The sequence below is a fragment of the Scyliorhinus canicula genome, chromosome 6 (genome assembly GCF_902713615.1).
Source record: "Scyliorhinus canicula chromosome 6, sScyCan1.1, whole genome shotgun sequence".
Classification (NCBI taxonomy): domain Eukaryota; kingdom Metazoa; phylum Chordata; class Chondrichthyes; order Carcharhiniformes; family Scyliorhinidae; genus Scyliorhinus; species Scyliorhinus canicula.
This window is the reverse complement of record NC_052151.1, coordinates 8,952,479-8,978,026: the sequence shown is the minus strand read 5'-3', so window position 1 is coordinate 8,978,026 and position 25,548 is coordinate 8,952,479. Positions and strand designations below refer to the sequence as shown.

At 49.0% G+C, this 25,548-nt stretch overlaps 1 protein-coding gene across 1 annotated transcript in view; it reads right to left on the bottom strand.

Moving 5' to 3' along the window:
* LOC119966923 (dynein heavy chain 8, axonemal-like) overlaps positions 1–25,548 on the bottom strand; it is a 1,786,259-nt gene that overhangs the window by 436,917 nt on the left and 1,323,794 nt on the right. Inside the window, exons 51-52 of the mRNA XM_038798881.1 lie at positions 24,529–24,770; positions 7,953–8,093 (exon numbers count right to left, since the gene is read on the bottom strand). Of these exons, the coding sequence (XP_038654809.1) occupies positions 7,953–8,093; positions 24,529–24,770 (383 nt within the window). The remainder of the gene's footprint in view (positions 1–7,952; positions 8,094–24,528; positions 24,771–25,548) is intronic.

Sequence of the window (25,548 nt, the reverse complement as noted above, 5' to 3'; positions counted from 1 at the left end):
AACAGCCCTCCTCACTATCCACAACTCCACCAATCTTCGTATCATCTGCAAATTTACTGACCCACCCTTCAACTCCCTCATCCAAGTCGTTAATGAAAATCACAAACAGCAGAGGACCCAGAACTGATCCCTGCGGTACGCCACTGTTAACTGGGCTCCAGGCTGAATATTTGCCATCCACCACAACTCTCTGTCTTCTATCGGTTAGCCAGTTTGTTATCCAACTGGCCAAATTTCCCACTATCCCATGCCTCCTTACTTTCTGCATAAGCCTACCATGGGGAACCTTATCAAATGCCTTACTAAAATCCATGTACACTACATCCACTGCTTTACCTTTATCCACATGCTTGGTCACCTCCTCAAAGAATTCAATAAGACTTGTAAGGCAAGACCTACCCCTCACAAATCCGTGCTGACTATCCCTAATCAAGCAATGCCTTTCCAGATGCTCAGAAATCCTATCCCTCAGTACCCTTTCCATTACTTTGCCTACCACCGAAGTAAGACTAACTGGCCTGTAATTCCCAGGGTTATCCCTATTCCCTTTTTTGAACAGGGGCACGACATTCGCCACTCTCCAATCCTCTGGTACCACCCCTGTTGACAGCGAGGACGAAAAGATCATTGCCAACGGCTCTGCAATTTCATTTCTTGCTTCCCATAGAATCCTTGGATATATCCCGTCAGGCCCGGGGGACTTGTCTATCCTCAAGTTTTTCAAAACGCGCAACACATCTTCCTTCCTGACAAGTATCTCCTCAAGCTTATCAGTCTGCTTCACGCTGTCCTCTCCAACAATATGGCCCCTCTCATTTGTAAATACTGAAGAAAAATACTTGTTCAAGACCTCTCCTATCTCTTCAGACTCAATACACAATCTCCCGCTACTGTCCTTAATCGGACCTACTCTCACTCTAGTCATTCTCATATTTCTCACGTATGTGTAAAAGGCCTTGGGGTTTTCCTTGATCCTACCCGCCAAAGGTTTTTCATGCCCTCTCTTAGCTCTCCTAATCCCTTTCTTCAGTTCCCTCCTGGCTATCTTGTATCCCTCCAGCGCACTGTCTGAACCTTGTTTCTTCAGCCTTACATAAGTCTCCTTCTTCCTCTTAACAAGACATTCAACCTCTCTTGTCAACCATGGTTCCCTCACTCGACCATCTCTTCCCTGCCTGACAGGGACATACATATCAAAGACACGCAGTACCTGATCCTTGAACAAGTTCCACATTTCACTTGTGTCCTTCCCTGACAGCCTATGTTCCCAACTTCTGCACTTCAATTCTTGTCTGACAGCATTGTATTTACCCTTCCCCCAATTATAAACCTTGCCCTGTTGCTCGCACCTATCCCTCTCCATTACTAAAGTGAAAGTCACAGAATTGTGGTCACTACCTCCAAAATGCTCCCCCACTAACAAATCTATCACCTGCCCTGGTTCATTACCAAGTACTAAATCCAATATGGCCTCCCCTCTGGTCGGACAATCTACATACTGTGTTAGAAAAGCTTCCTGGACACACTGCACAAACACTACCCCATCCAAACTATTTGATCTAAAGAGTTTCCACTCAATGTTTGGGAAGTTGAAGTCGCCCATGACTACTACCCTGTGACTTCTGCACCTTTCCAGAATCTGTTTCCCAATCTGTTCCTCCACATCTCTGCTGCTATTGGGGGGGCCTATAGAACACTCCCAACAAGGTGACTGCTCCTTTCCTATTTCTAACTTCAACCCATATTACCTCAGTAGGCAGATCCCCCTCGAACTGCCTTTCTGCAGCTGTTATACTATCTCTAATTAACAATGCCACCCCCCCCCCCCCCACCTCTTTTACCACCCTCCCTAATCTTGTTGACACATCTATAACCAGGGACCTCCAACAACCATTTCTGGCCCTCTTCTATCCAAGTTTCCGTGATGGCCACCACATCGTAGTCCCAAGTACCGATCCATGCCTTAAGTTCACCCACCTTATTCCTGATGCTTCTTGCATTAAAGTATACACACTTCAACCCATCTCCTTGCCTGCAAGTACTCTCCTTTGTCATTGTTACCTTCCCCACTGCATCACTACGTGCTTTGGCGTCCTGACTATCGTCTACCTTAGTTGCTGGACTACAGATCCGGTTCCCATTCCCCTGCCAAATTAGTTTAAACCCTCCCGAAGAGTACTAGAAAACCTCCCCCCCAGGATATTGGTGCCCCTCTGGTTCAGATGCAACCCGTCCTGCTTGTACAGGTCCCGCCTTCCCCAGAATGCGCTCCAATTATCCAAATACCTGAAGCCCTCCCTCCTACACCATTCCTGCAGCCACGTGTTCAACTGCACTCTCTCCCTATTCCTAGCCTCGCTATCACGTGGCACCGGCAACAAACCAGAGATGACAACTCTGTCTGTCCTGGCCCTTAACTTCCAGCCTAACTCCCTAAACTTGTTTATTACCTCCACACCCTTTTTCCTACCTACATCGTTGGTACCAATGTGCACCACGACTTCTGGCTGCTCACCCTCCCCCTTCAGGATCCTGAAGACACGATCAGAGACATCCCTGGCCCTGGCACCCGGGAGGCAACATACCTTTCGGGAGTCTCGCTCGCGACCACAGAATCTCCTATCTATTCCCCTAACCATTGAATCTCCTATTACTATTGCTTTTCTATGCTCCCCCCTTCCCTTCTGAGCCCCAGAGCCAGACTCAGTGCCAGAGACCTGGCCGCTGGGGCCTTCCCCCGGTAGGTCATCCCCCCCAACAGCATCCAAAACGGTATACTTGTTTTGAAGGGGAATGGCCACGAGGGATCCCTGCACTGTCTGCCTGTTAGTTTTCTTTCCCCTGACTGTAACCCAGCTACTCTTGTCCAGTACCTTGTGTTGATCCTCCTCCCATCATGTCCTGCAAGCCAAAAGTGACAGCTATGTTTTCAAGACTTGCTTAACTCAGTGAATGGATGTAATAGCAAGCTAGTCATGGCAATGGAGATTGATGTTTTCTGTCCGGACTTCCTCTGCTTCCCTGTTACATTCAGTGATTGTTCAAAGTGGTGTTTGACATGGAAAAATATTGATCCACCAGCTGAAGGAAGACAGTTGATGGCAATCGTCAAATTTCCTTGGACATCAGATGCCATTTCCCTGGCCCTACACTCATCCTGAGAGCATCGCGACGACAAGGACTCCTACGTCAGACTTCTATTTATTGACTACAGCTCCGCCTTCAATGCCATAATCCCAGCCAAGCTCATATCAAAGCTCCAAAACCCAGGACTTGGCTCTTCACTCTGCAACTGCATCCTTGACTTTCTGACCCACAGACCACAATCAGTGAAAATAAACAACATCTCCTCCGCAATAGTCCTCAATGCCGGGGCCCCACAAGGCTGTGTACTTAGTCCCCTACTCTACTCCCTATACACACAAGACTGCGTGGCAAAACTTGGTTCCAACTCCACCTACAAGATTGCTGACAATACGACCATAGTGGGCTGAATCTCGAATAACGATGAGTCAGAATACAGGAGGAAGATAGAGAACTTAATGGAGTGGTGCAATGACAACAATCTCTCACTCAATGCCAGCAAAACTAAAGAGCTGGTCATTGACTTCAGGAAGCAAAGTGAACAGCCAGTTGTCGTGGTGCATATAGGCACCAACGATATAGGTAAAAAAAGGGATGAGGTCCTACAATCAGAATTTAGGGAGTTAGGAGATAAGTTAAAAAGTAGGACCTCACAGGTAGTAATCTCAGGATTGCTACCAGTGCCACGAGACAGTCAGAGTAGAAATTCAAGAATAGTCAGAATGAATACGTGGCTTGAGAGATGGTGCAGGAGGGAGGGTGTTCAGATTTTTGGGACATTGGAACCGGTTCTGGGGGCGGTGGGACCATTACAAACCGGATGGTCTACACCTGGGCAGGACTGAAACCAAGGTCCTAGGGGGTGCTTTTGCTAACACTGTTGGGGAGGTTTTAAACTAATGTGGCAGGGGGATGGAAACCAGATTAGGAAGTTAGAAGTCAGTAAAGAAGCAGCAACTAAAGCCAGTAAGGTACGAGACAATAAACTCAATGTGACTAAGGGGAAGAATAGACAGGGAAGAGATGAAGAACGCAAAGGGCCAGGTGGTCTGAGGTGCATTTGTTTTAATGCGAGAAGTGTAGCAGGTAAGGCAGATGAACTTAGGGCTTGGATCAGTACCTGGGAATATGATGTTATTGGTATTACTGAGACTTGGTTGAGGGAAGGGCAGGACTGGCAACTGAATATCCCAGGGTATAGATGCTTCAAGAGGGATAGAGAGGGAGGTAGAAGGGGTGGAGGAGTTGCATTACTCGTCAGAGATGATATCACAGCTGTGATTAAGGAGGGCACGATGGAGGATTCGAGCACTGAGGCAATATGGGTGGAGCTGAGAAATAGGAAGGGTGCAGTAACATTGTTGGGACTTTACTACAGACCTCCCAAAAGCAAACATGAAGTAGAGGTACAAATATGCAGACAGATTATAGAAAAATGTAGGAGCAATAGGATGGTTGTGATGGGAGATTTTAACTTCCCCAACATTGAATGGGATTCGTGTAGTGTTGGAGGCGTAGATGGAGCAGAGTTTGTAAGGAGCATCCAGGAGAGTTTTTTAGAGCAGTATGTAAATAGTCCAACTCGGGAAGGGGCCATACTGGACCTGGTATTGGGGAATGATTCCGGCCAGGTGGTTGATGTTTCAGTCGGTGATTACTTTGGGAATAGCGATCACAATTCCGTAAGTTTAAGAATACTCATGGACAAGGACAAGAGTGGTCCAAAAGGAAGAGTACTAAATTGGGGAAAGGCAGAGTATAACAAAATTCGGCAGGAGCTAGGGAATGTGGATTGGGAGCAGCTGTTTAAGGGTAAATCCACATTTGAAATGTGGGAGTCTTTTAAGGAAAGGTTGATTAGAGTGCAGGACAGACATGTTTCTGTGAAAATGAAAGATAGAAATGGCAAGATTAGGGAACCATGGATGACAGGTGAAATTGTGAGACTAGCTAAGATGTAAAAAGAAGCATACATAGGATCGAGGCAACTCAAAACTGATGAAGCTTTGGAGGAATATCGGGAAAGTAGGACGAATCTCAAACGTGCAATAAAGGGGGCTAAACGGGGTCATTAAATATCTTTGGCTAACAGGGTTAAGGAAAATCCCAAAGCCTTTTATTCATATGTAACAAGCAAGAGGATAACTAGAGAAAGGATTGGCCCACTCAAAGACAAAAGAGGGAATTTATGCGTGGACTCAGAGGAAATGGGTGAGATTCTTAATGAGTACTTTGCATCGGTATTCACAAAGGAGAGGGACAATACGGAAGTTGAGGCTAGGGATGGATGTTTAAATACTCTAGGTCAAGTTGTCATACGGAAGGGGGAGGTTTTGGGTATTCTAAAAGACATTAAGGTGGACAAGTCCCTAGGACCGGATGGGATCTATCCCAGGTTACTGAGGGAACCGAGGGTTGAAATAGCTGGGGCCTTAACAGACATCTTTGCAGCATCCTTGAGCACGGGTGAGGTCCCGGAGGACTGGAGAATTGCTAATGTTGTCCCTTTGTTTAAAAAGGGTAGCAGGGATAATCCAGGGAATTATAGACCTGTGAGCTTGACGTCAGTGGTAGGCAAACTGTTGGAGAAGATACTGAGGGATAGGATCTATTCACATCTGGAAGAAAATAGACTTATCAGTGATAGGCAGCATGGTTTTGTGCAGGGAAGGTCATGTCTTACAAACCTAAGTGACAAAGTTAATTGATGAGGGAAGGGCTGTAGATGTCATATACATGGACTTTAGTAAGGCGTTTGATAAGGTTTCCCATGGCAGGTTGATGGAAAAAGTGAAGTCGTATGGGGTTCAGGGCGTACTAGCTAGATGGATAAAGAACTGGCTGGGCAACAAGAGACAGAGAGTAGTGGTGGAAGCGAGTGTCTCAAAATGGAGAAGGGTGACTAGTGGTGTTCCACAGGGATCTGTGCTCGGACCACTGCTGTTTGTGCTCTACATAAATGACCTGGAGGAAGGTATAGGTGGTCTGATTAGCAAGTTTGCAGATGATACTAAGATTGGCGGAGTTGCAGATAGCGAGGAGGACTGTTAGAGAATACAACAAAATATAGATAGACTGGAGAGTTGGGCAGAGAAATGGCAAATGGAGTTCAATCCAGGCAAATGCGAGGTGATGCATTTTGGAAGATCAAATTCAAGAGCGGACTATATGGTCAATGGAAGGGTCTTGGGGACAATTGATGCACAGAGAGATCTGGGAGTTCAGGTCCATTGTACCCTTAAGGTGGCAACACAGGTTGATAGAGTGGTCAAGAAGGCATACAGCATGCTTGCCTTCATCGGACGGGGTATTGAGTACAAGAGTTGGCAGGTCATGTTACAGTTGTATAGGACTTTGGTTCGGCCACATTTGGAATACTGCATGCAGTTCTGGTCGCCACATTACCAGAAGGATGTGGATGCTTTGGAAAGGGTGCAGAGGAGGTTCACCAGGATGTTGCCTGGTATGGAGGGTGCTAGCTATGAAGAAAGGTTGAGATGATTAGGATTGTTTTCGTTGGAAAGACGGAGGTTGAGGGGGGACCTGATTGAGGTCTACAAAATTATGAGAGGTATGGACAGGGTGGATAGCAACAAGCTTTTCCCAAGAGTGGGGGTGTCAGTTACAAGGGGTCACGATTTCAAGGTGAGAGGGGGAAAGTTTAAGGGAGATGTGCGTGGAAAGTTTTTTACGCAGAGGGTGGTGGGTGCCTGGAACGCTTTACCAGCGGAGGTGGTAGAGGCAGGCACGATAGCATCATTTTAGAGGCATCTAGAGAGGTATATGAACGGGCGGGAACAGAGGGAAGTAGACCTTAGAAAATAGGAGACAGGTTTAGATAAAGGATCTGGATCGGCGCACTCTGGGAGGGCCGAAGGGCCTGTTCCTGTGCTGTAATTTTCTTTGTTCTTTGTTCTACTGTACACACCCCTGTCAGCATCAACAGGGCCGAGGTGGCGATGGTTCGCAGTTTCAAATTTCTCGGGCTTCACATCTCCAAAAATCTGTCCTGGTCCACCCACATCGATGCTACACCAAGAAAGCACAACAGCGTCTATACTTCTTCAGGATATTCAGGCAATTCGGCATGTCCACATTAGCACTTACCAACTTTTACAGATGCACCGTAGAAAGCATCCTATCGGGCTGCATCACAGCCTGGTATGGCAATTGCTCGGCCCAGGACCGCAAGAAACTTCAGAGAGTTGTGAACACAGCCCAGTCCATCAGACAAACCTGCCTCCCATCCATTGACTCCATCTACACCTCCGGCTGCCTGGGAATGCGGGCAGCATAATCAAAGACTCCTCCCACCCAGCTTACTCACTCTTCCAACATCTTTCATCGGGCAGGAGATACAGAAATCTGAAAACACGCACAAACAGACTCAAAAACAGCTTCTTCCCCGTTGTTACCAGACTCCTAAATGACCCTCTTATGGATTGACCTCATTAACAAGACACCCCTGTATTCTTCAACCGATGCTAGTGCATATGTAGTTATAATGTATACCTTGTGTTGCCCTATTATGTATTTTCTTTTATTTCCTTTTCATTTCATGTACTTAATGAACTGTTGAGCTGCTTGCAGAAAAATACTTTCCACTGTACCTCGGTACATGTGGCAATAAACCAATCCAATCTAATCCAATCTTTGACCTCAAGGCATGAAACTTCATGGACTCCATGGTGGAACCCTGAGGGCCAATCCCATAATGAATAGCACTGTGATCCCACCTCCAGTGAATCTGACCAGCTGGTGATAGACAAGGATAGTAGTGGTATTGGGATACCATACTTCTAGAGTCTAGGATGTGTAAAAAAATAATATAAACACAAAGCTAACTTTAGAGTAAAGAGATTTCCAACCTGCACAATGTAGTTACACTCCAGTAGCTCCACGACTGGATGGAGGTTTAATTTCATGTAGACATAGGTATCTTCAAAGGCTGAGTTGAACAAGAATTGTAGATTCTCAGCCTCCCACGGAATGCGTTTGTTTAACCAAGCCTGAAATTCAAAGCAGAAAAACTTTCAGGAAAGTGAAGGAAAGAGGCAAATTCAGGCCTCGGTTTATCAGGAAAAAAGTAGTAAAATACAGGCCAGAGGCACTAATAAATTTCAGTTTCAAAATGAGTCATATTGGACATGAAAAGCAAACTTTATTTCACTTTTCACAGATACTGCAAGACCTGCTGAGTTTATCCAACATTTTCTGTTTTTATTACAGATTTCTCGCATCTGATTTTATGGCAGTGATTGACTATTCATCTGAATTTGTTCCTTCTCTTATTATTGCTTAATGAGAAATAGCAAAAAAAACTAATGTTTGCAAGGTTGACCAGGACTTAAAACAGAACTTGCATAGCCAGCGCCTCTCAGCTCTCAGCCATGACGCCAAGAATACTGGCCGCAAGATTTGGGGATGCAGACCTGGAGAGGCTCCTCGCTGTGTTGGAGGCCAGGAGCAATGTACCCATCCCCCGAGGGTCTTGGAGGGAGACCCACAGGGCAGCCAGTACCACCTCGGACAAAGTTGGGGCAGCCATGAGCTATGGGAGTGTAACCAGGAGCTCTGGCCTAACCGAGAATTTTCACCTGTAATTGATAATATGGAAAGATGTGTCATTTGAAACATGGACGTCTGGCAATACCTGATTTAAGAAACATGAGAGAATGTAGGGAACGATCCCACAAAGGGTTAACAGCAGCTGCAAAGAGCAGGATTATAAAATGCAGATTCCTTCTCCCAAACAGGATTTTTGTTTGAAGCTAAAAACAATGGTTCACACCTTCATTGAAAGTAACTATCTTAGTAAGCATCTGGAAAAGCATGGATGAGGTTTTCAGTTGAGTTAAGTGATAAATGTAAACCTTTCAAGTTATAACCAAGTGGATTTTAGCATACAGCTAAAAGCAATGTTTCACACCTTCATTTAAATTAACTATCTTATTAAGCAGCTGGAAAGGAAAGGATTAGGTTCAGTTGAATTTGGTGACAATTCTAGGTGTGAAATTCTGCTAACACCAAGTAAATTAAAGAATACTGGAGACTATCAGTCTACGAGAAACATAATTTAAAGCCAAAATCAAAGTCAAAATTATGAGCTGGGGACACAATTGGAAAATAAAACTACAGAAATGAGAGGGATCAAAATTCACATCACAAAGAAACAATGTAATTAGAGACCTGAGAGGTGAGGTTATGTCAAAATGAATACAAAATGAAGACCAGACTTTAAAGAAGATTGTCAAGGTGGGCCTGAAGGTCCCTTTAACCAATCAGAAGGATCCAGAAGCAAGATCTTTTTACCTTTCTGTAAAGACAGTGATTGCAGTTGTATTAGAATGTTTAGATCAAAGATACTTTTTTCAATCCAAGTGAAATAAAAGTTACTTTACAATAAAGTCATAAAAAATTAATAACTGTTAGAAAGAGAATATAAACCCAGAGACCAGAGCAGGAACTACCATAACCAGAGAGAGAGAGAGAGAGAGGCAGAGAAGGAACAAGAGAAGCAAGCAGTGTCCACTTACAGTCAGCTCGATCATGGGAAAGGGACAGAGCCAAATAGCCGAGCTAAAACAGCTAATACACCTCAGGAAGACCAGAATTTAAAGAGGAGGCAGAGTCAGCTCAGAGACAGCCAGCAGAGTCAGCTCTCACAGCTTGGTACATGGGAAAGATAGGACATAGCAACCAAGCTCAGCAGCGAATACATCTAATGAAGACCAGACTTTAAAGAAGATTGTCAAGGTGGGCCTGAGGTCCCTTCAACCAATCAGAAGGATCCAGAAGCAAGATCTTTTTACCTTTCTGTAAAGACAGTGATTGCAGCTTTTAAAAGAAAAAATATAATAATAAAATAACTTAATTTAACCTGAAACAGTGGTTATTCCAAAGTCTACTTTACTTACTTAGCAATGTGGGACCGAGGATCGATGCTACTAAGCGGTAAGTAGATGAAATCTTCTATGAAGATATGGGTTATACCAGGGGATAACTTGAAAATATAGTTTCACCTGAATAGCACCCACTGAAGTCTGCACAGGAGTTCGGGAGTGAGAATCCCTGTTCACCATTTAGAATGTCGGCCTTTTTGGTATAGGGGGAATTCTAATAATAGTGGTGAGTTTTCAACAACACACCCCATGAGAACATCCAACCCCCCAACACTCCAGGCAGCCCCCAACCCAGCCTCGGCGCCCCCTCTCCCTTCAACCATCCCCCAAACCTTCCTTCATAATCCCGATCCCACCACTGTGAACCACAAGTGCGGCTATCGATGCTGTCCCTGTGTCTCCTCAGGAAAAGCTCTCCAACAATCACCAGGAGAGGACCCAGACTGGCGACGGGTGCCGGATATGCAAATCCTCACCTCCTTTGAGGAACGGGCCCTGGAGGTGACCGGGGTGGTGACGACAGAACTGTCACCAATGCGGAGTCTGGCGGATGTGAGGTGAGGATCCACTGGGCCCCACCAAGAGGACCTGTTACAATTAAGTTGTTATTGCCTTACTGACTGACCCATCCCTGCCACTGACCACATGTCCATTCATCCGTAGGTCCTCCAGCCGAGGACGTCGTCCATCCAGAGTATCCCCCTCCCCTGCCTCCAAGGAGAACCCCTCAGAGGAGTGTTCCAAGTTTGCCACAATCGATGCATCACAGCTGTCATCGCCACCTTTCATCAGAGCAGATACACACTGACATGTGAGAGTACTTTTAAGAAATGGGTGTTTATAAATGGGTGTGTATATAAATATCTGTAGTGAGAGTACCTTTAAGAAATGGGTGTTTATTACTGCAGTGATGTCAGAGAGTGGGTAGAGCTGGGCTCTGTCAGCTTTTTACTTTTGTTTTAGGCTGTTTGCTGCAGGGTGTGTTTTAGTTCTGTTTTCAGAGCAGGATAGCTGCAATGAAAGCCAGAAGGTGTATTAGAGTCTCCCTCTGTAATCTAAAGACTGTAAATCGATTCTCGTGATTTAAAACTAATAACAGTAGTGACTTTAACTTGATGTGCTTCTGGATTGGATTGGATTGGATTTGTTTATTGTCACGTGTACCGAGGTACAGTGAAAAGTATTTTTCTGCAAGCAGCTCAACAGATCATTCAGTACATGGGAAGAAAAGGGAATGAAACAAAATTCAGGAAAATACAAGAAAATACATGACAGGGCAACACAAGATATACAATATAACTACATAAGCATTGGCATCGGATGAAGCATACAGGGTGTAGTATTAATGAGGTCAGTCAATAAGAGGGTAATTTAGGAGTCTGGTGACAGTGGGGAAGAAGCTGTTTTTGAGTCTGTTCGTGCGTGTTTTCAGACTTCTGTATCTTCTGCCGATGGAAGAAGTTGGGAAAGTGAGTAAGCCGGGTGGGAGGGATCCTTGATTATGCTGCCTATTCTGTCTATGATTATTCTGGTAAAAGGTGCAGCTGAAGTTAAACAAAGAGCTGTCCTGTTGATTTCTGCCATCCAAAGACTATCTCTGGATTATTTGGTGAATTCAGAATTATAAATGTTCTCAGTGGTGAATGTGAACCTAATGTGCTCCTGTTTAAAGGCTTGTTAAGTCTTTTGGATGTTAAAAGGACATCTTAAAGGATTACTTAGTGTTGTATTCTTTGGGGGTTGTATTTGAATTCATGGTTGCTAAGATGTTCACTGTTTGTTTTAAAAAGGTTAACTTGAGTTAATAGAATAAACATTGTTTTGCTTTAAAAAAATACTTTTCCATTTCTGCTGTACCACACCTGTAGAGTGGGCCGTGTGTTCCCCATACCACAATCAATTAAAAGTTGTGGGTCAGGTGAACTCCATGACCCACTTTGGGGTTCTCTAAACCCTGGTCCATAACACACACAATCCGGTGGGAACCGTTAGCGGACAGGCTTCAGGGTTACCATCTGGTGAGCACCACGCAGTTGCTAATGTACATCAAGTGGAGGTAAGCACGCCCAGGTGAGACAGCAGTCAGAGGCCTGCTGGATCCCGGCTCCCAACCTAATGCTGAGCAGGGCTACCCACAGCTGATGGAGATGTTAGGGAATGGACAGGACATTCAGAGGGAGATGACAGAGAGATGTCCATAGCCGATTGGAGGAGCCCCAGAGGCTACAGGCACAGGAGATGTTGCCGGCAATGCGTGGCACTGAGGCCTACACTACTGGGGTGGCAACTGCAGTGGAGAGCCTGGTGCACATCAATATCATTCGTGAAGGTGTTCAAGGCTTGGCGCAGTTGATTGCGGCCACGGCTGAGGGCCTTGTCAGAATGTCTGACTTGCTGAGGGATGTGACCCAGTATCAAGCTGACCTCGATGGGGTGCTGTGGGACATGCCCCGCTCTTAGATGGGAATGGCCGAGGTGCTGTGGAGTTTGTCCCAGTCACAGGTGAGCATTGCCGAGGTACTGCAGAGCGTGGCCCAATCACTGAGGAGCATTGCCGAGGACGTCAACAGCATGGTAATAATAATATAATAATCGCTTATTGTCACGAGTAGGCTTCAATGAAGTTACTGTGGAAAGCCCCTAGTCGCCACATTCCGGCGCCTGTTCGGAGAGGCCGGTACGGGAATTGAACCCGCGCTGCTGGCATTGTTCTGCATTATAAGCCAGCTATTTAGCACACTCTGCTAAATCAGCCCCTGGTGCAGACATGGGGGAACCGTCAGGGCCGGCAGAGCCACATGGTGCAGGGACAGCCGGGCTCGAATCAGCTGCCTTTCCGTCCCGAGGTGAACCATGGGGCCCCATGGGCACCGAGCGGGAGGAGAGGGCGCTGGGTGCTAACCTGGACCCATCCCATGGAGTGGGGATGGTGGCCACCAGTTCCCCCACTGGGTTCCACCCCTCTGATAAGGCCGCGTATCGCAGCTGGCACACGGGACAGAGCGGCATGTGCCTTCGACAAGTGCGCCGGGGCCCTCCGGCCCCAGAGGACGCCCACCAGGGGCATCGAAGGCTTTGGGACGTGGTAAGCAGCTGGCTGTCTTCACCTCTTATGTGCATCCTAGGGACACACATAGACGTAGTTGTAGAGCCAGGAAGGTTAAGCTTCGAGGTTCACTGAGGGCACCGGGAAAGGAGGGAAAGAGGGCGGGGGGGGTGTGATATGTAAAGGGTGAGGGGGGGTGAGGGGTAGTAGGGAGAGTTGGGCAGCACCATCGGGAGAGTGGGCCATTGTTGGACACCTGTCACATTAGAAACCTTGACCACAAGCAGTATGACGCCTCTGTCACTTTCTTCCAGAATGCGGCCTGACCTCCGAACCCTTGGCACGTCTCTCCAGGCATCTCCCCTCCCTGTAGCACTCACCCACCCTCAAGTCGTGGACATGTTCCCGGAGCTGGGTCCCATCTCCCTTGGGTTATTCGTTCATGGGATGTGGGCATCGCAGGCTGTGCCAGCATTTATTGCACATCCCCCATTGTCCTTGAGGGGGCAGTTATGTGTCAACCACATTGCTGTAGGTCTGGGGGCACATGTAGGCCAGACCAGGTGAGGATGACAGATTTCCTTCCCTAAAGGATATTAGTGAACCAGGTGGGTTTTTACGACATTCAACAATGATTTCATGGTCATCTGGACTTTTAATTCCAGATTTTTATTGATTCAAATTTCACCATCAGCAATACCACTACTCCATCGCCTCCCTGTTGGCTGCTGCGTGTGTGGTGTTGTCTCACGCAGTGTTCAGGCACAGTGTCCTTGCATCAAGGTGTGACTCCCACATGCTACATGGCCCGTCAACCCATGGGAATCGACTTGGCTTTTGTGATGTGCTCACCTCACCACGATTCCCAATTCCCCATTAGCAATAGCCTTCAGGCTCATGGCCAGAGGCCTTGGCAGTCTGTGGCATTTATGGGTGGGTGGTGGGGCAGACAGGGGCTAGGTTTGCCCTGAAATGTTCCCCATGATCCAAGAGTTTGCATAAATGGGGGACGTGCGTTTGCCCCCCTGCACCCCCCCTGCCCCTGCACCCCTCCCCAATGTCTCCCCCACCCTTTCCATGGTGGTCCATCCCTCCCACCGAGCACTGGGGTGGCAAGCTCAGTGCCCCCAGGCTCTTTGCCTGTGAGTAAAGATGGCTATTCACCTCCTCAGCTCCTCACAGAAAACCTTCCACCAGGTTCAAGTTTTTAAAAAGGAGTAATAATCGGCGCCAACGTGACCATTTGCTGGTGAGGCCAATTAATCACAGGGGGCCGTTGGATATCGGGTCGCTCCCGTTAATTGTATGGAAATAGAGCTTAAGTGGTGACAATTGGTTTCTCACCATGCTGCAGCGAGATCCCGATTTTGCCTATGGGAGCGGGCCAATTGTACCGATTGGCGCCTGGTGTGGCTCTCGTTTTTGACCTCTCCTGCTATTCCCCGGCATTATTCCACGAGAGCGAGAGCGCAATGAGGCCTGAGAATCGCGCCCTAGGTTTCCAGTAAAACATAATTACTTATGTTGACCTAATATTTTAAATTACAATAACCCATTAACTCCTTCCTGTGGTGAATGTACATTGCTTAATTCAAACTGTATAGCATTGTGTCCTTGTGGACTCTGTCTGTGAGCCGTTGCGCGGCTCTGCCCACAGGGGGAGATGAGGAGCTTGTCCAGGGCTCCACCCTCGGCTCCGCCCATGGCTCTGCCCATGGCCCCTCCCACTACCGGAAGTATAAAGTGCTGCAGCCTTGTGGGTCTGCCCTCAATTCTTCTGGTCGCAGGCAGGCCCAGTTGTAAGTTTATTAAAGCCACAGTTTACTTCCTCTCATGTCTCAAGTAAATTGATGGTCACATCAATTTAATAGACTTAATAAAACCACTATGGAATCAGCCCTCAAATCTGATTGACTAGAACTCGACCCGCAGGCTGCAGAAGCGAAAGAAATCTTTCTACACTGGGTTCGGTGCTTCAAGGTCTACCTGGCTGTGTCGACTACCTCCGCTACTTCTGACGAGCAGAAACTCAGTCTACTGCACGCACGGGTGAGCCATCGCATATCTACGCAACTCAACAGTACCGACTCGTACTCCGAGGCCCTCGCTATGCTCGACCGACTATACGTGCGGCCTGTAAACAAAGTCTACGCGCGGCATATTTTCGTTACCCGCCGCCAGCATCCCGCAGAATCGCTAGAGGACTACCTGCGCGATCTAAAAGCCCTTGCTCGGGAATGTAACTTTCAGGCTGTAACTGCCTCCCAGCAAATGGAACTCGCTGTCCATGATGTGTACATTGCAGGGGTCCGGTCTAATTATGTGCGCCAGCACCTCCTCGAAAAAGGGGCCCAGAACTTGGAGGACACGGTAGCGCTAGCAACCTCAATGGAAGTCACGTTTCAAAGCCTTAACTCATTCCCCGCAAACCACGCGACCCCATCGTGGACCCCCGACCAGCGACTGCCCCAGGCCTGCGCCGCGTGGCCACCCACCCACTATTGAGTGCCAGGTTGCCATTTTTGCGGTCAGCCCCAACACCCACGGCAGCACTGCCCGGCCCGCAACGTGACCTGCAGCAGCTGCGGTCGAAAAAGACATTATGCTAAGTTATGCCTGTCCAAATCAAAACTCTCTTACTCCCCCGCTGTCCAGAGCAATCGCTTCCCCAACTCGCAGGCCCGCAGACCCCGTAATGTTGCAGCGTGTCAGCCTACTCCGCCTCCGCCCGACATGTGCGACTCATGGGGTCTGCCATCTTGGCAATCCTCCCCCACGTGGCTGGCCATGTGCGAGTCATGCGGGCGGCCATCTTGGACACCATCTTCTTCATCGCCCGCCACGTGCGATCAACTGGGGCCGCCATCTCGGCCATCACCCAATGTTCATCTTGACGACTACGACCTCCGCGGACAGTCATCACGGGGCCACTCCAGCACTGCTGATCGAGCCAATAAGGAGAAATGCGTTTTCCGCACAACCAGACTAGCAATCCTCGGCTATGTCATTGAAAACGGAGTCCTGGGCCCCGACCCGGACCGTTTGCAGCTCTTACCGTATGAGCTCTTACAGCTCCCTCTCCCTCATTGTCCCAGGGCCCTCAAGAGGTGCCTGGTATTCTTCTCCTATTATGCCCAGTGGGTCCCCCAGTATGCGGACAAAGCACGCCCACTATTTAAGACCACACTCTTCCCACTGTCACCAAAGGCCCACCAGGCCTTCAACTGCATCATGGAGGACATCGCCAAAGCCGCCATGCGGCGGTGGATGAATCTGTCCCCTTCAAGGTGGAGAGCGACGCCTCAGAGGTCGCTCTCACCGCCACTCTGAACCAGGCAGGTCGACCAGTATCCTTCTTCTCCCGAACCCTCTCCGCTTCGGAACTTCGAACCTCCTCAGTCGAAAAAGAAGCTCAAGCCATTGTGGAAGCCGTACGACACTGGAGGCACTACCTTGCAGGTAGGAGGTTTACCCTCATCACCGACCAGAGATTGGTTGCCTTCATGTTCGACAACTCGCAAAGGGGCAAAATAAAAAACGATAAAATGTTGAGGTGGAGGATCGAACTCTACACCTATAATTATGACATCATATATCGGCCGGGGAAGCTCAATGAGCCCCCAGATGCCCTGTCCCGCGGCACATGCGCCAGCGCACAAGACGACCAATTACAGGCTATCCACAATGACCTCTGCCACCCGGGGATCACCCGGCTCGCCCACTACATCAAGGCCCGCAATCTGCCTTTCTCCACCGAGGAGGTAAAAGCCATCACCAGGGATGGCCCAATCTGCACGGAGTGCAAACCGCACTTCTATAGACCAGATAAGGCCCACTTGGTAAAGGCTTCCCGGCCCTTTGAACGCCTGAGCATCGATTTCAAAGGGCCACTCCCCTCGACCAATCGAAATGTGTACTTCCTTAACGTCATAGACAAAATCTCCCGTTTCCCGTTTGCTATCCCATGCCCCGATATGACCTACCAGTCATCAGAGCCCTGCACAGTGTCTTCACCCTGTTCGGCTTCCCAGCTACGTACACAGCGACAGGGGTTTGTCCTTCATGAGCGACGAGCTGCATCAGTACCTGCTCGACAAGGGCATCCCCTCGAGCAGGACTACCAGCTATAACCCCAGGGGGAACGGGCAGTTGGAGAGGGAGAATGCGACGGTTTGGAAGACCGTCCTACTGACCCTACGGTCCAGGAATCTCCCGACCTCCCACTGGCAGGAGGTCCTCCCCGACGCGCTCCATGCAATTAGGTCCCTCCTGTGCACTGCCACTAACCAGACCCCTCACGAGCGATTATTTGTTTTCCCTCGGGGAACTACCACGGGGGCCTTGTTCCCACCTTGGTTGAGGACACCGGGCCTGGTTCTCCTCTGGAAGCATGTCCGGACGCATAAAATTGACCCACTAATAGAGAGGGTACTACTGCTTCACTCGAACCCACACTACGCCTTTTATTAAACACCCCGACGGCCATCAGGACACTGTTTCCCTCCGGGACCTGGCGTCTGCAGGATACACCACCACCACCACCGCCGAGGTACCCCTCACACTACACCTCACCCGACCCCCCATGCCCTGCGCCCCCACGCCTACAGGATTCCTGCACCCCTCTTTGCCCGTCGCACCGGTCAGGAACAAAGCTGTGCACGAACCACCCCCGGAGTCCACCCTCAGATCCACACCGCCCGTCAGCACACAGCCATCCTAAGAGGCCGCAACCCCAGTGCTCCGCCGATCCCAACAGATGACTCGGCCACCGGACCGGCTAAACCTGTAGACCCGTCACCCCCGCCGGACTTGATTTTTTTTACAGGGGGTGAATGTGGTGAATGTACATTGCTTAATTCACACAGTATAGCATTGTGTCCTTGTGGGCTCTGTCTGTGAGCCATTGCGCGGCTCTGCCCACAGGGGGAGATGAGGAACTTGTACAGGGCTCCACCCATGGCTCCACCCATGGCCCCTCCCACTACCGGAAGTATAAAGTGCTGCAGCTTTGTGAGTCTGCCCTCAGTTCTTCTGGTCGCAGGCAGGCTCAGTTGTAAGTCTATTAAAGCCACAGTTTACTTCCTCTCGTGTCTCGAGTGAATTGATGGTCACACCACTTCCAATATTAGCTGTCCTCTGACAATGATCCTTCGAGACCACAATCTTTCCCCAGATCTTCATGATCTCCATCATGATTTGCCTCAACATGATCTCACCCAACCTCAATTTCTCTTTAACCTACATACCACAGTTTCTTTCCTCCATGTACAATGTTCCTCTCCTATAAGACCAGAAGATCAAAAGACATGGGAGAAGAATTAGGTCACTTGATCCATCGAGTCTGCTCTGCCATTCAATCAAGGCTGATATTTTTCTCATCCCCATTTCTCATCCCCATTCTCCTTATTATTCTCTCCTGATATACAGACATACATACATATACATAGAAATGTCCCAGACTTTGGTGCACTAGACACAATTTCAAAATCTATATACCTGGAAGGTATTGTGAACTTTGAGCAGGATAGTAGAGAGGTTCACAAGTGCAGAGATAGGTTGGTAGAATGGATAGACAAGTGGAGATGAAATTTAATGTAAAGAAGTGTGATATAATTCATTTTAGTCGGATGAATGTCGAGAGGGCTCTAAAAAAGGGCTAATTAATAATCCAGTTGTCAAACAACCTTGAGGGATGAGTGACCACAATATGATAGAATTTTATATAATGTCTGAAAGTGAGGCAGTTCAACCTGAAGCCAAGCTGTTAAAGTTTGATAAAGGAATTATGAAGGCATGTAGGACAAATTGGCTGATGTGGATTGGGAAAATCCATTAAAAGGTATGACTATGTATAGACATGGGGTGGGATTCTCCGTTCCTGAGACTAAGTGTTGACGCCAGGGCAGGATTTGTGGACTTCAATGGCAGCAAAACTGGTGCCGCGCCTGGACTGATTCAGCCAGTGTTGAGGGGCTAGCACCGGCGCCACGTGGAACACAATCGATTCCAATGAGAAATGGTGTGGGGTTCACTGGTTTCACAATTGACACTCAGGAGGCTGACAAGCTGCAGCCGCATGTGCACACTTCACTCCTCACAAACACCAGCCTAGCCAACACGATGGCAGCAAGGAGAGCAGCACCACTCTTCATGGATGCCCTGCTGGAGATGCTCCTGGACGTGGTGATGGAGAGGCAGGCCATTCTGTGTCTCAGTCCGGGAAGGAGGCTGCCAGCCACCGCTGTCTGAGCAGAGGGCCCTGGACATAGTTGGCGGCCCAAAGCAAAGTGATGTTGCCGGTGTGGAGGTTGGCCGTGGGCGAGAAAGTCAGACCCCACTTAATTGCGGTTCTCTATGCCATGTGTGCCAACCCTCTCCCCCATCCCCAATCGCACAGCAGAGGGGTGATGCACTGGAGGAGGAGGATGAATGCCAAGCCTCCTCCGATGAGGAGGATGTGGGGGAGAGGGAGGATGGGCAGGACATGGAAGACTGCAAGACATGTGCGCCAGGGCCAACGTGCATGGGGTACTCTGATTATCTCCAGTTTCACCGACTGGGGGGCAGAAACTGGCCACTGTCACTGATGTGGCATCCCACCCCGACACCCCTAAAATCCCTCCAGAACGGGACACCCCTCCACCTGCAACCCCCTCACTACATACCTGCAGCACTACATGGTTGGCAATAATAAAGGGATGGAGGATGATGACTGGATGCTCTGGTGCTCCGCATCATATGACAACGTCTGACTCCTTCCCATGATACACTTTCACCGTCCATCTGGGTGATCCCTGCACGAAAGCTGACCATTCAATGGTCCCATCGGATCCCTGGGATGACGGAAGTCGGGACGGTCAGGGGGGTTTGGTCGTGAGCTCAGGCCACCCACAATAACTGCCCATTCCTCCCCCTTCTCCCGCCAGCCCAGACCAGCCCACCCCTCACACCCATCTGACTGAGCACTGAGGTAGGTTGCAATAGTGTTAACAGGTGTTTAATGTGCCCTAGCCCCTATAACTGTGCCCTGCATCCATGCAAACTTAACTGGTGTCTAACTTTCTGGCCTTATGGACCCTACGCTAAGTCTAGGTGGATTCCCAGACAGCACTGGAGGAATGGAAGCGGCCTGCTGTGACTCCTACCCTGCGACTTGGCTCATCTTTGGCGGCTATTTTCTGGGTCAACTGGGCATGAATTGGCTTGGTCGCTGTTCGGGTGTCCCAAGTGGCATGGTGCCGCTTTTTCTGCCCGCAGCTCAGCAGATGAGTCAGGGATAGGAGTCGGGGAGGGGTGCCTGAGCATCTCCCCTGCGGGAGTCACCAGGAGGGGTCCCAAGACCCCCTCCTCCCTCAGAGTGCCCAGTGGCCCATGGGCTACTCCATTGGGGGTGCGAGTGGAGCTATCCTCTGAAGCCCCCCACCACCTGCCGCTGCCAGTCCTGGAGCCCGCACTGGTCTCCACCAGGGTCTGAATGCTCGAGGTCATGGAGCACAGGGAGTAGACCATTTCCTTCTGAAACTGCACCACATCACCCATTGACTGTGCCACCACCTTTTGGGCCTGTGTCACATCACCCAGTGACTGCGCCATCTGCCTCTGGGACTGGGTCATCACCCTCTGTGTCTGCGCCATGTCGGCCAGCAATGCCGCCAAAATTCTCAGCCATGGCCTGTTCTGACTGGACCACGCTCAGAAGCGCCGCTGCAATTTCCAGGTGGCTCTGGCACATGGCTACTTGTGAGGTTCCCAAGGGAACCCTCCCCTGGGGCTTGGCCAGCACCTGCACAGAATGCCCCAGGCCTTGGGCATGCTGATCCATCACCAAATCTCTCAACCCCAATGCCTCCACCATGGACGTCACCGTGTGGTGTTCGCCTGGGTGGCACACATGGTCAGCACCACCTCCTGTTCCTGTAGGTTGGACTCCTCCAACACCGCTTGTCAACAATCCCTCATGCAGCCCCAGGCTCTGTGACTGCAACTCCACGATCAATGGGACTGTCCATCTGAGTGGCAGCTAGTTCCTAGGGTTGGCCTGCCCTCCAACCATCCACCCCCTCGCGTATTCCTACCTCCACCTGATGTACTGTATCAGTTGTGTGGTGAGCACCAGATAAAGTCCCAGGAGCCTCTTCACTGAAGTGACGAGGGAAGTGCCTCTGGGATAGTGGAGGGTGTTGCAGACAAGTGTGTCAAACCTGGACTCCACCACCGGGGTGTCTTGGTTCTCTGGTCGAGGGCTCCCAGCCGTGCTGCTCTCCTCATCGCTGGTCAGCACACGGCAGGGGGCGCTCTGGCTGTGGCACTGGCTGGGGGTCACCAGATGGACCCAGCCCATCACCCGAAGGTTCCCACCTCACAAGATAAGACGCATCATTAGACTGCAGGCCAGAGGAGAGTGGGGCATGGGTGAGGATGGGGGGTGAAGGTGAGGATGGCGTGGGGTGATTTTGGGGGGGTTGGTTGACACACGTGGCATGGGAAACCGTAACTCAGCGGAGTTTCACTTCCTTGCCTGTGGCCGACCTCCATCCTGGTGGCCTTCCTTTTCTCTGGGCCGCCAACCACGCCCAGGGCCCTCTGCTCAGCCACGTTGAGGGGGCACAGGTCCGGCGAAACCCCTTCAGTTTTTCCCCCCTCCTGGCAGTTATAGGCGGCTTTCTCCTGGTGGAGGAAACAGTAAACGACAGTGTTGGACAGTCCAACGCATTCAGCCCAGGGGGTGGGTAGCTGGTGGTCTCAGGGGCCAGGACACCCGACCATGGCGGCAGATATGGATGCCGGCATGAGGTTCGGACACCCTGCGGGTGGGGAGGGAGGGGGATCGAGTTTCAGGTGTTGGGGATGGGTTAGTGCTGGGTGAAGTGTTGGGCACTGTGGACTTGTGAAGCAGACATATGCCACCAACACTGAAGAAGGTTCAACACTATTTTATTAATTACTTATAAAATAATAGATACTATAACTGTGGGTTTACACAATGATAGTTTAACTAGAGACCTGTGCCTGTCCGAACCAGTTGAATCTCTCAGCACGTGGTGTGAGTCTGTACTAGGCTTGATGAGCTCTTGTGCTTCTGAGAGGCAGCACCCAGAATGAGCGGGAAAAGTGATGCCCTCTGCCTTTATAGTGCGTGTGTTCTAACTGGTGATTGGCTGCGGTGTTTGTGCATGTTGATTGGTCCCAGTGTATGTCCATCAGTATGTGTCTACACCATGATATACTGGTGTATATTATGACACTGGGGGCTCAGTGTTCCCTGACCACACCAGCCGCCTTGAGGGGGTGTGCAGTTTTTTTATGGCACCGCAGGCTGGTCCAGATGGTGTTGCTCAGGGCGCTGACCACCTCTGTCACCTGTGCCCAGGCACACCAAACAGCGGTGGCTGGCAGCCTCCTTCCCAGGCTGGGGAACAGGGTGGCCCGCCTCTTGTCCACTGTGTCCATGAGGGTCTCCAGCTCGGCATCCATGAAACTGGGTGCCGCTCTCCTTGAAAATGAAATGAATGAAAATCGCTTATTGTCACAAGTAGGCTTCAAATGAAGTTACTGTGAAAAGCCCCTAGTCGCCACATTCCGGCGCCTGTCCGGGGAGGCTGGTACGGGAATTGAACCGTGCTGCTAGCTTGCCTTGGTCTGCTTTCAAAGCCAGCGATTTAGCCCTGTGCTAAACCAGTTTGGTGGCTGGGATGTTGTGTGTGGGGAGTGAAGTGTGCATATATGGATGCAGCTTGTCAGCCTCCTGAGTGTCAACCGTGAAACCGGTAAATTCCGCACCGTTTCTCATTGGAATCGATTGTGCCTCATGTGGCATCTGTGCTTGCCTCTCAACAGTCACTGAATCGGTACAGGTACGGCTCCAATTTTGCTGTCGTGCACAAATCCTGCCCCGGCGTCAACAAAGTCTCAGGAACTGAGAATCACGCCCTCATTTTCATCCATTTAAATACACATAACAGCCTTCACTCTGTATTATCCCCCAATGTTAGGTTTCCTCCTTCCGCCACACCAGTGTGTCATCATGTCGGCAGAGGTTCTAAACAGTTCTGGATAAATGGAACCAGGCAAATGGCCCCCACTAGGTGTACAATTGTAAGGGGCAAGTGCCAGGGGTCAGTCTGAGGAGCAGTGCCCAGGTGCAGTTTCCATGGAAGAGTTCTCTGGGGAAGGAGCAAGTCCTGTATGCGTGAATGGGGTTCCCCGGGGTAGGGGGGAGATTCTAGGTGTATGCAGGAGATCCCTGGGGAAGGGGAAGGTCCCATGTATTTCGGTGGGAGGTGGTGGGGGACGGCGGATTCCTGGCATGTTTCTGCTTTCATTTTATTTTTATTTCTGATTTCATGTTCTTTTTTGCAGATCAGGGCATCTTTAAAAAATGGTGCCCCGATATGACAGGGGCTGAGGTTGCTGGCGAAGCAAGGCAGGACAGCGTGGGACCCACCCCTTCCATTTCTTCAAAAGTGTTTGAAAATATGGTGGAAAATATGGGCAGGATGGTTGCACAGTGGTTAGCTCTGCTGATTTTTCACAGCGCCAGGGACCAGGTTCAATTCCAGCCTTGGGGGACTGTCTGTTTGGAGTTTGCACTTTCTCCCCGTGTCTGCATGGGTTTCTTCCGGGTGCTCCGGTTTCCTCCCACAGTCCAAAGATGTGTAGGTCAGGTGGATTGGCCATGATCAATGCACGGGGTTACAGGGAAAGGATGGACCTAGGCAGGGTGCTCTTTGAAGGTCAGTTCAGACTCAGTAACTCACAGAAGAGGGACCAATGAATTTTGAGAGGGAGAGGGATACATATAAGGTACTGCTGTGAAAAAGAGAGAAAAAGCAACTACTGCTGTGGAGAAACTGTATTAAAGAAAAGGGACAGGGGGTGGTGAATCTGTAGAACTCTTTGCTGCAGAAGGCTGTGGAGGCCAAATCACAGTGTCTTTAAGACAGAGATAGATAGGTTCTTGATTAATAAGGGGATCAGGGGTTATGGGGAGAAGGCTGGAGAATGGGGAAGATAAAAATTTCAGCCATGATTGACTGGCGGAGCAGACTTGATGGGCCAAGTGGCCTAATTCTGCTCCTATGTCTTATGGTCTTATGGTCTAACTGATGGAACTTTTGGGGATTTAGCAAACAAAAACTCATTGAGATGGAACTTTCCGGCGAAAATTGAGGGCCATTGGACGTTTTGAACTCGTGCGGTTCGGAAGAAGTGAGCTGGTCTGGGAGTTATAGAAGGACTGTTGAAATGTGTGGCAAACAGTGAAAGGGAATGGAAGATGGATATTGATTACATTAGTTAATTAATGCAAAAATACCTTTTATGAAGTTGTGTATTAGATGACTGTTAATAATACTTGGTCTTAGCTGATTTTAGTTTGTTGTAATAAAAGTCTTAAAACTTGAATCTTGTCATTTGGTTCTTTTCGTCGGTCGCTGGGAAATTAATTCATTGAAAAGGTATTGGTTTCTATGAAGATCATAGCTTGGAGGCTGTTACCTTTAAAATTGGCTTCCAGCTGAGAGCAGAAGAGCTGATGTAGACCATGCCCATTCTGGACACGGTGGCTGGAGATGCATTCTCAATGTTGTGTACTTCAAACAGTAGCTTGCAGGATGGAGCCATGGGAATACGGTCACCATTAGCCAAAGTTAATGTCTTGTTGTCATCCAGGACGGAATTTAAATTTTCTATCCAAATAGCATCCACCGGGCCATCCAGAATTATCCAGATATTATCACCTACAAGCCAAATTGTACAACAAAAATATTAACAATTAATAAATGGTTCGGATAATACTCATTTTCACATGTGGACTGCAATGCAAGTTAGATTTTAGATATTTTCTGAATTTAATCTTACAAATAGATTTAATTTCAAGTACTTTCCAGATTAGATTATGATTCCCAATTAACTATTCATTCCTAATTAACTATTCATTTAAGTCAAAATATGTTGGGGTGCGGCGGCACAGTAGCACAGTGGTTAGCTGTGTTGCTTCACAGCGCCAGGGACCCGGATTCGATTCCCAGCGTAGATCATTGTCTGTGCAAAGTCTGCACGGTCTCTGTATCTGCGTGGGTTTTCTCCGGGTGCTCCACTTTCCTCCCACAAGTCCAGAAAGATGTGCTGTTAGGTGAATTGAACATTCTGAATTCTCCCTCAGTGACCCAAACAGGCGCTGGAGTGTGGCGACTCGGGGATTTTCACAGTAACTTCATTGCAGTGTCAATGTAAACCTACTTGTGACAGTAATAAAAGTTATTATAAGACCATAAGACATAGGAGCAAAATTAGGCCACTCGGCCCATCGAGTCTGCTCCGCCATTCAATAATGGCTAATGTTTTTCTCATCCCCATTCTCCTGCCTTCTCCCCATAACTCCTGATCCCCTTATTAATCAAGAACCTATCTATCTCTGTCTTAAAGACACTCAGTGATTTGACCTCCACAGCCTTCTGTGGCAAAGAGTTCCACCTTCTGGCTGAAGAAATTCCTCCTCTTCTCTGTTTTAAACGA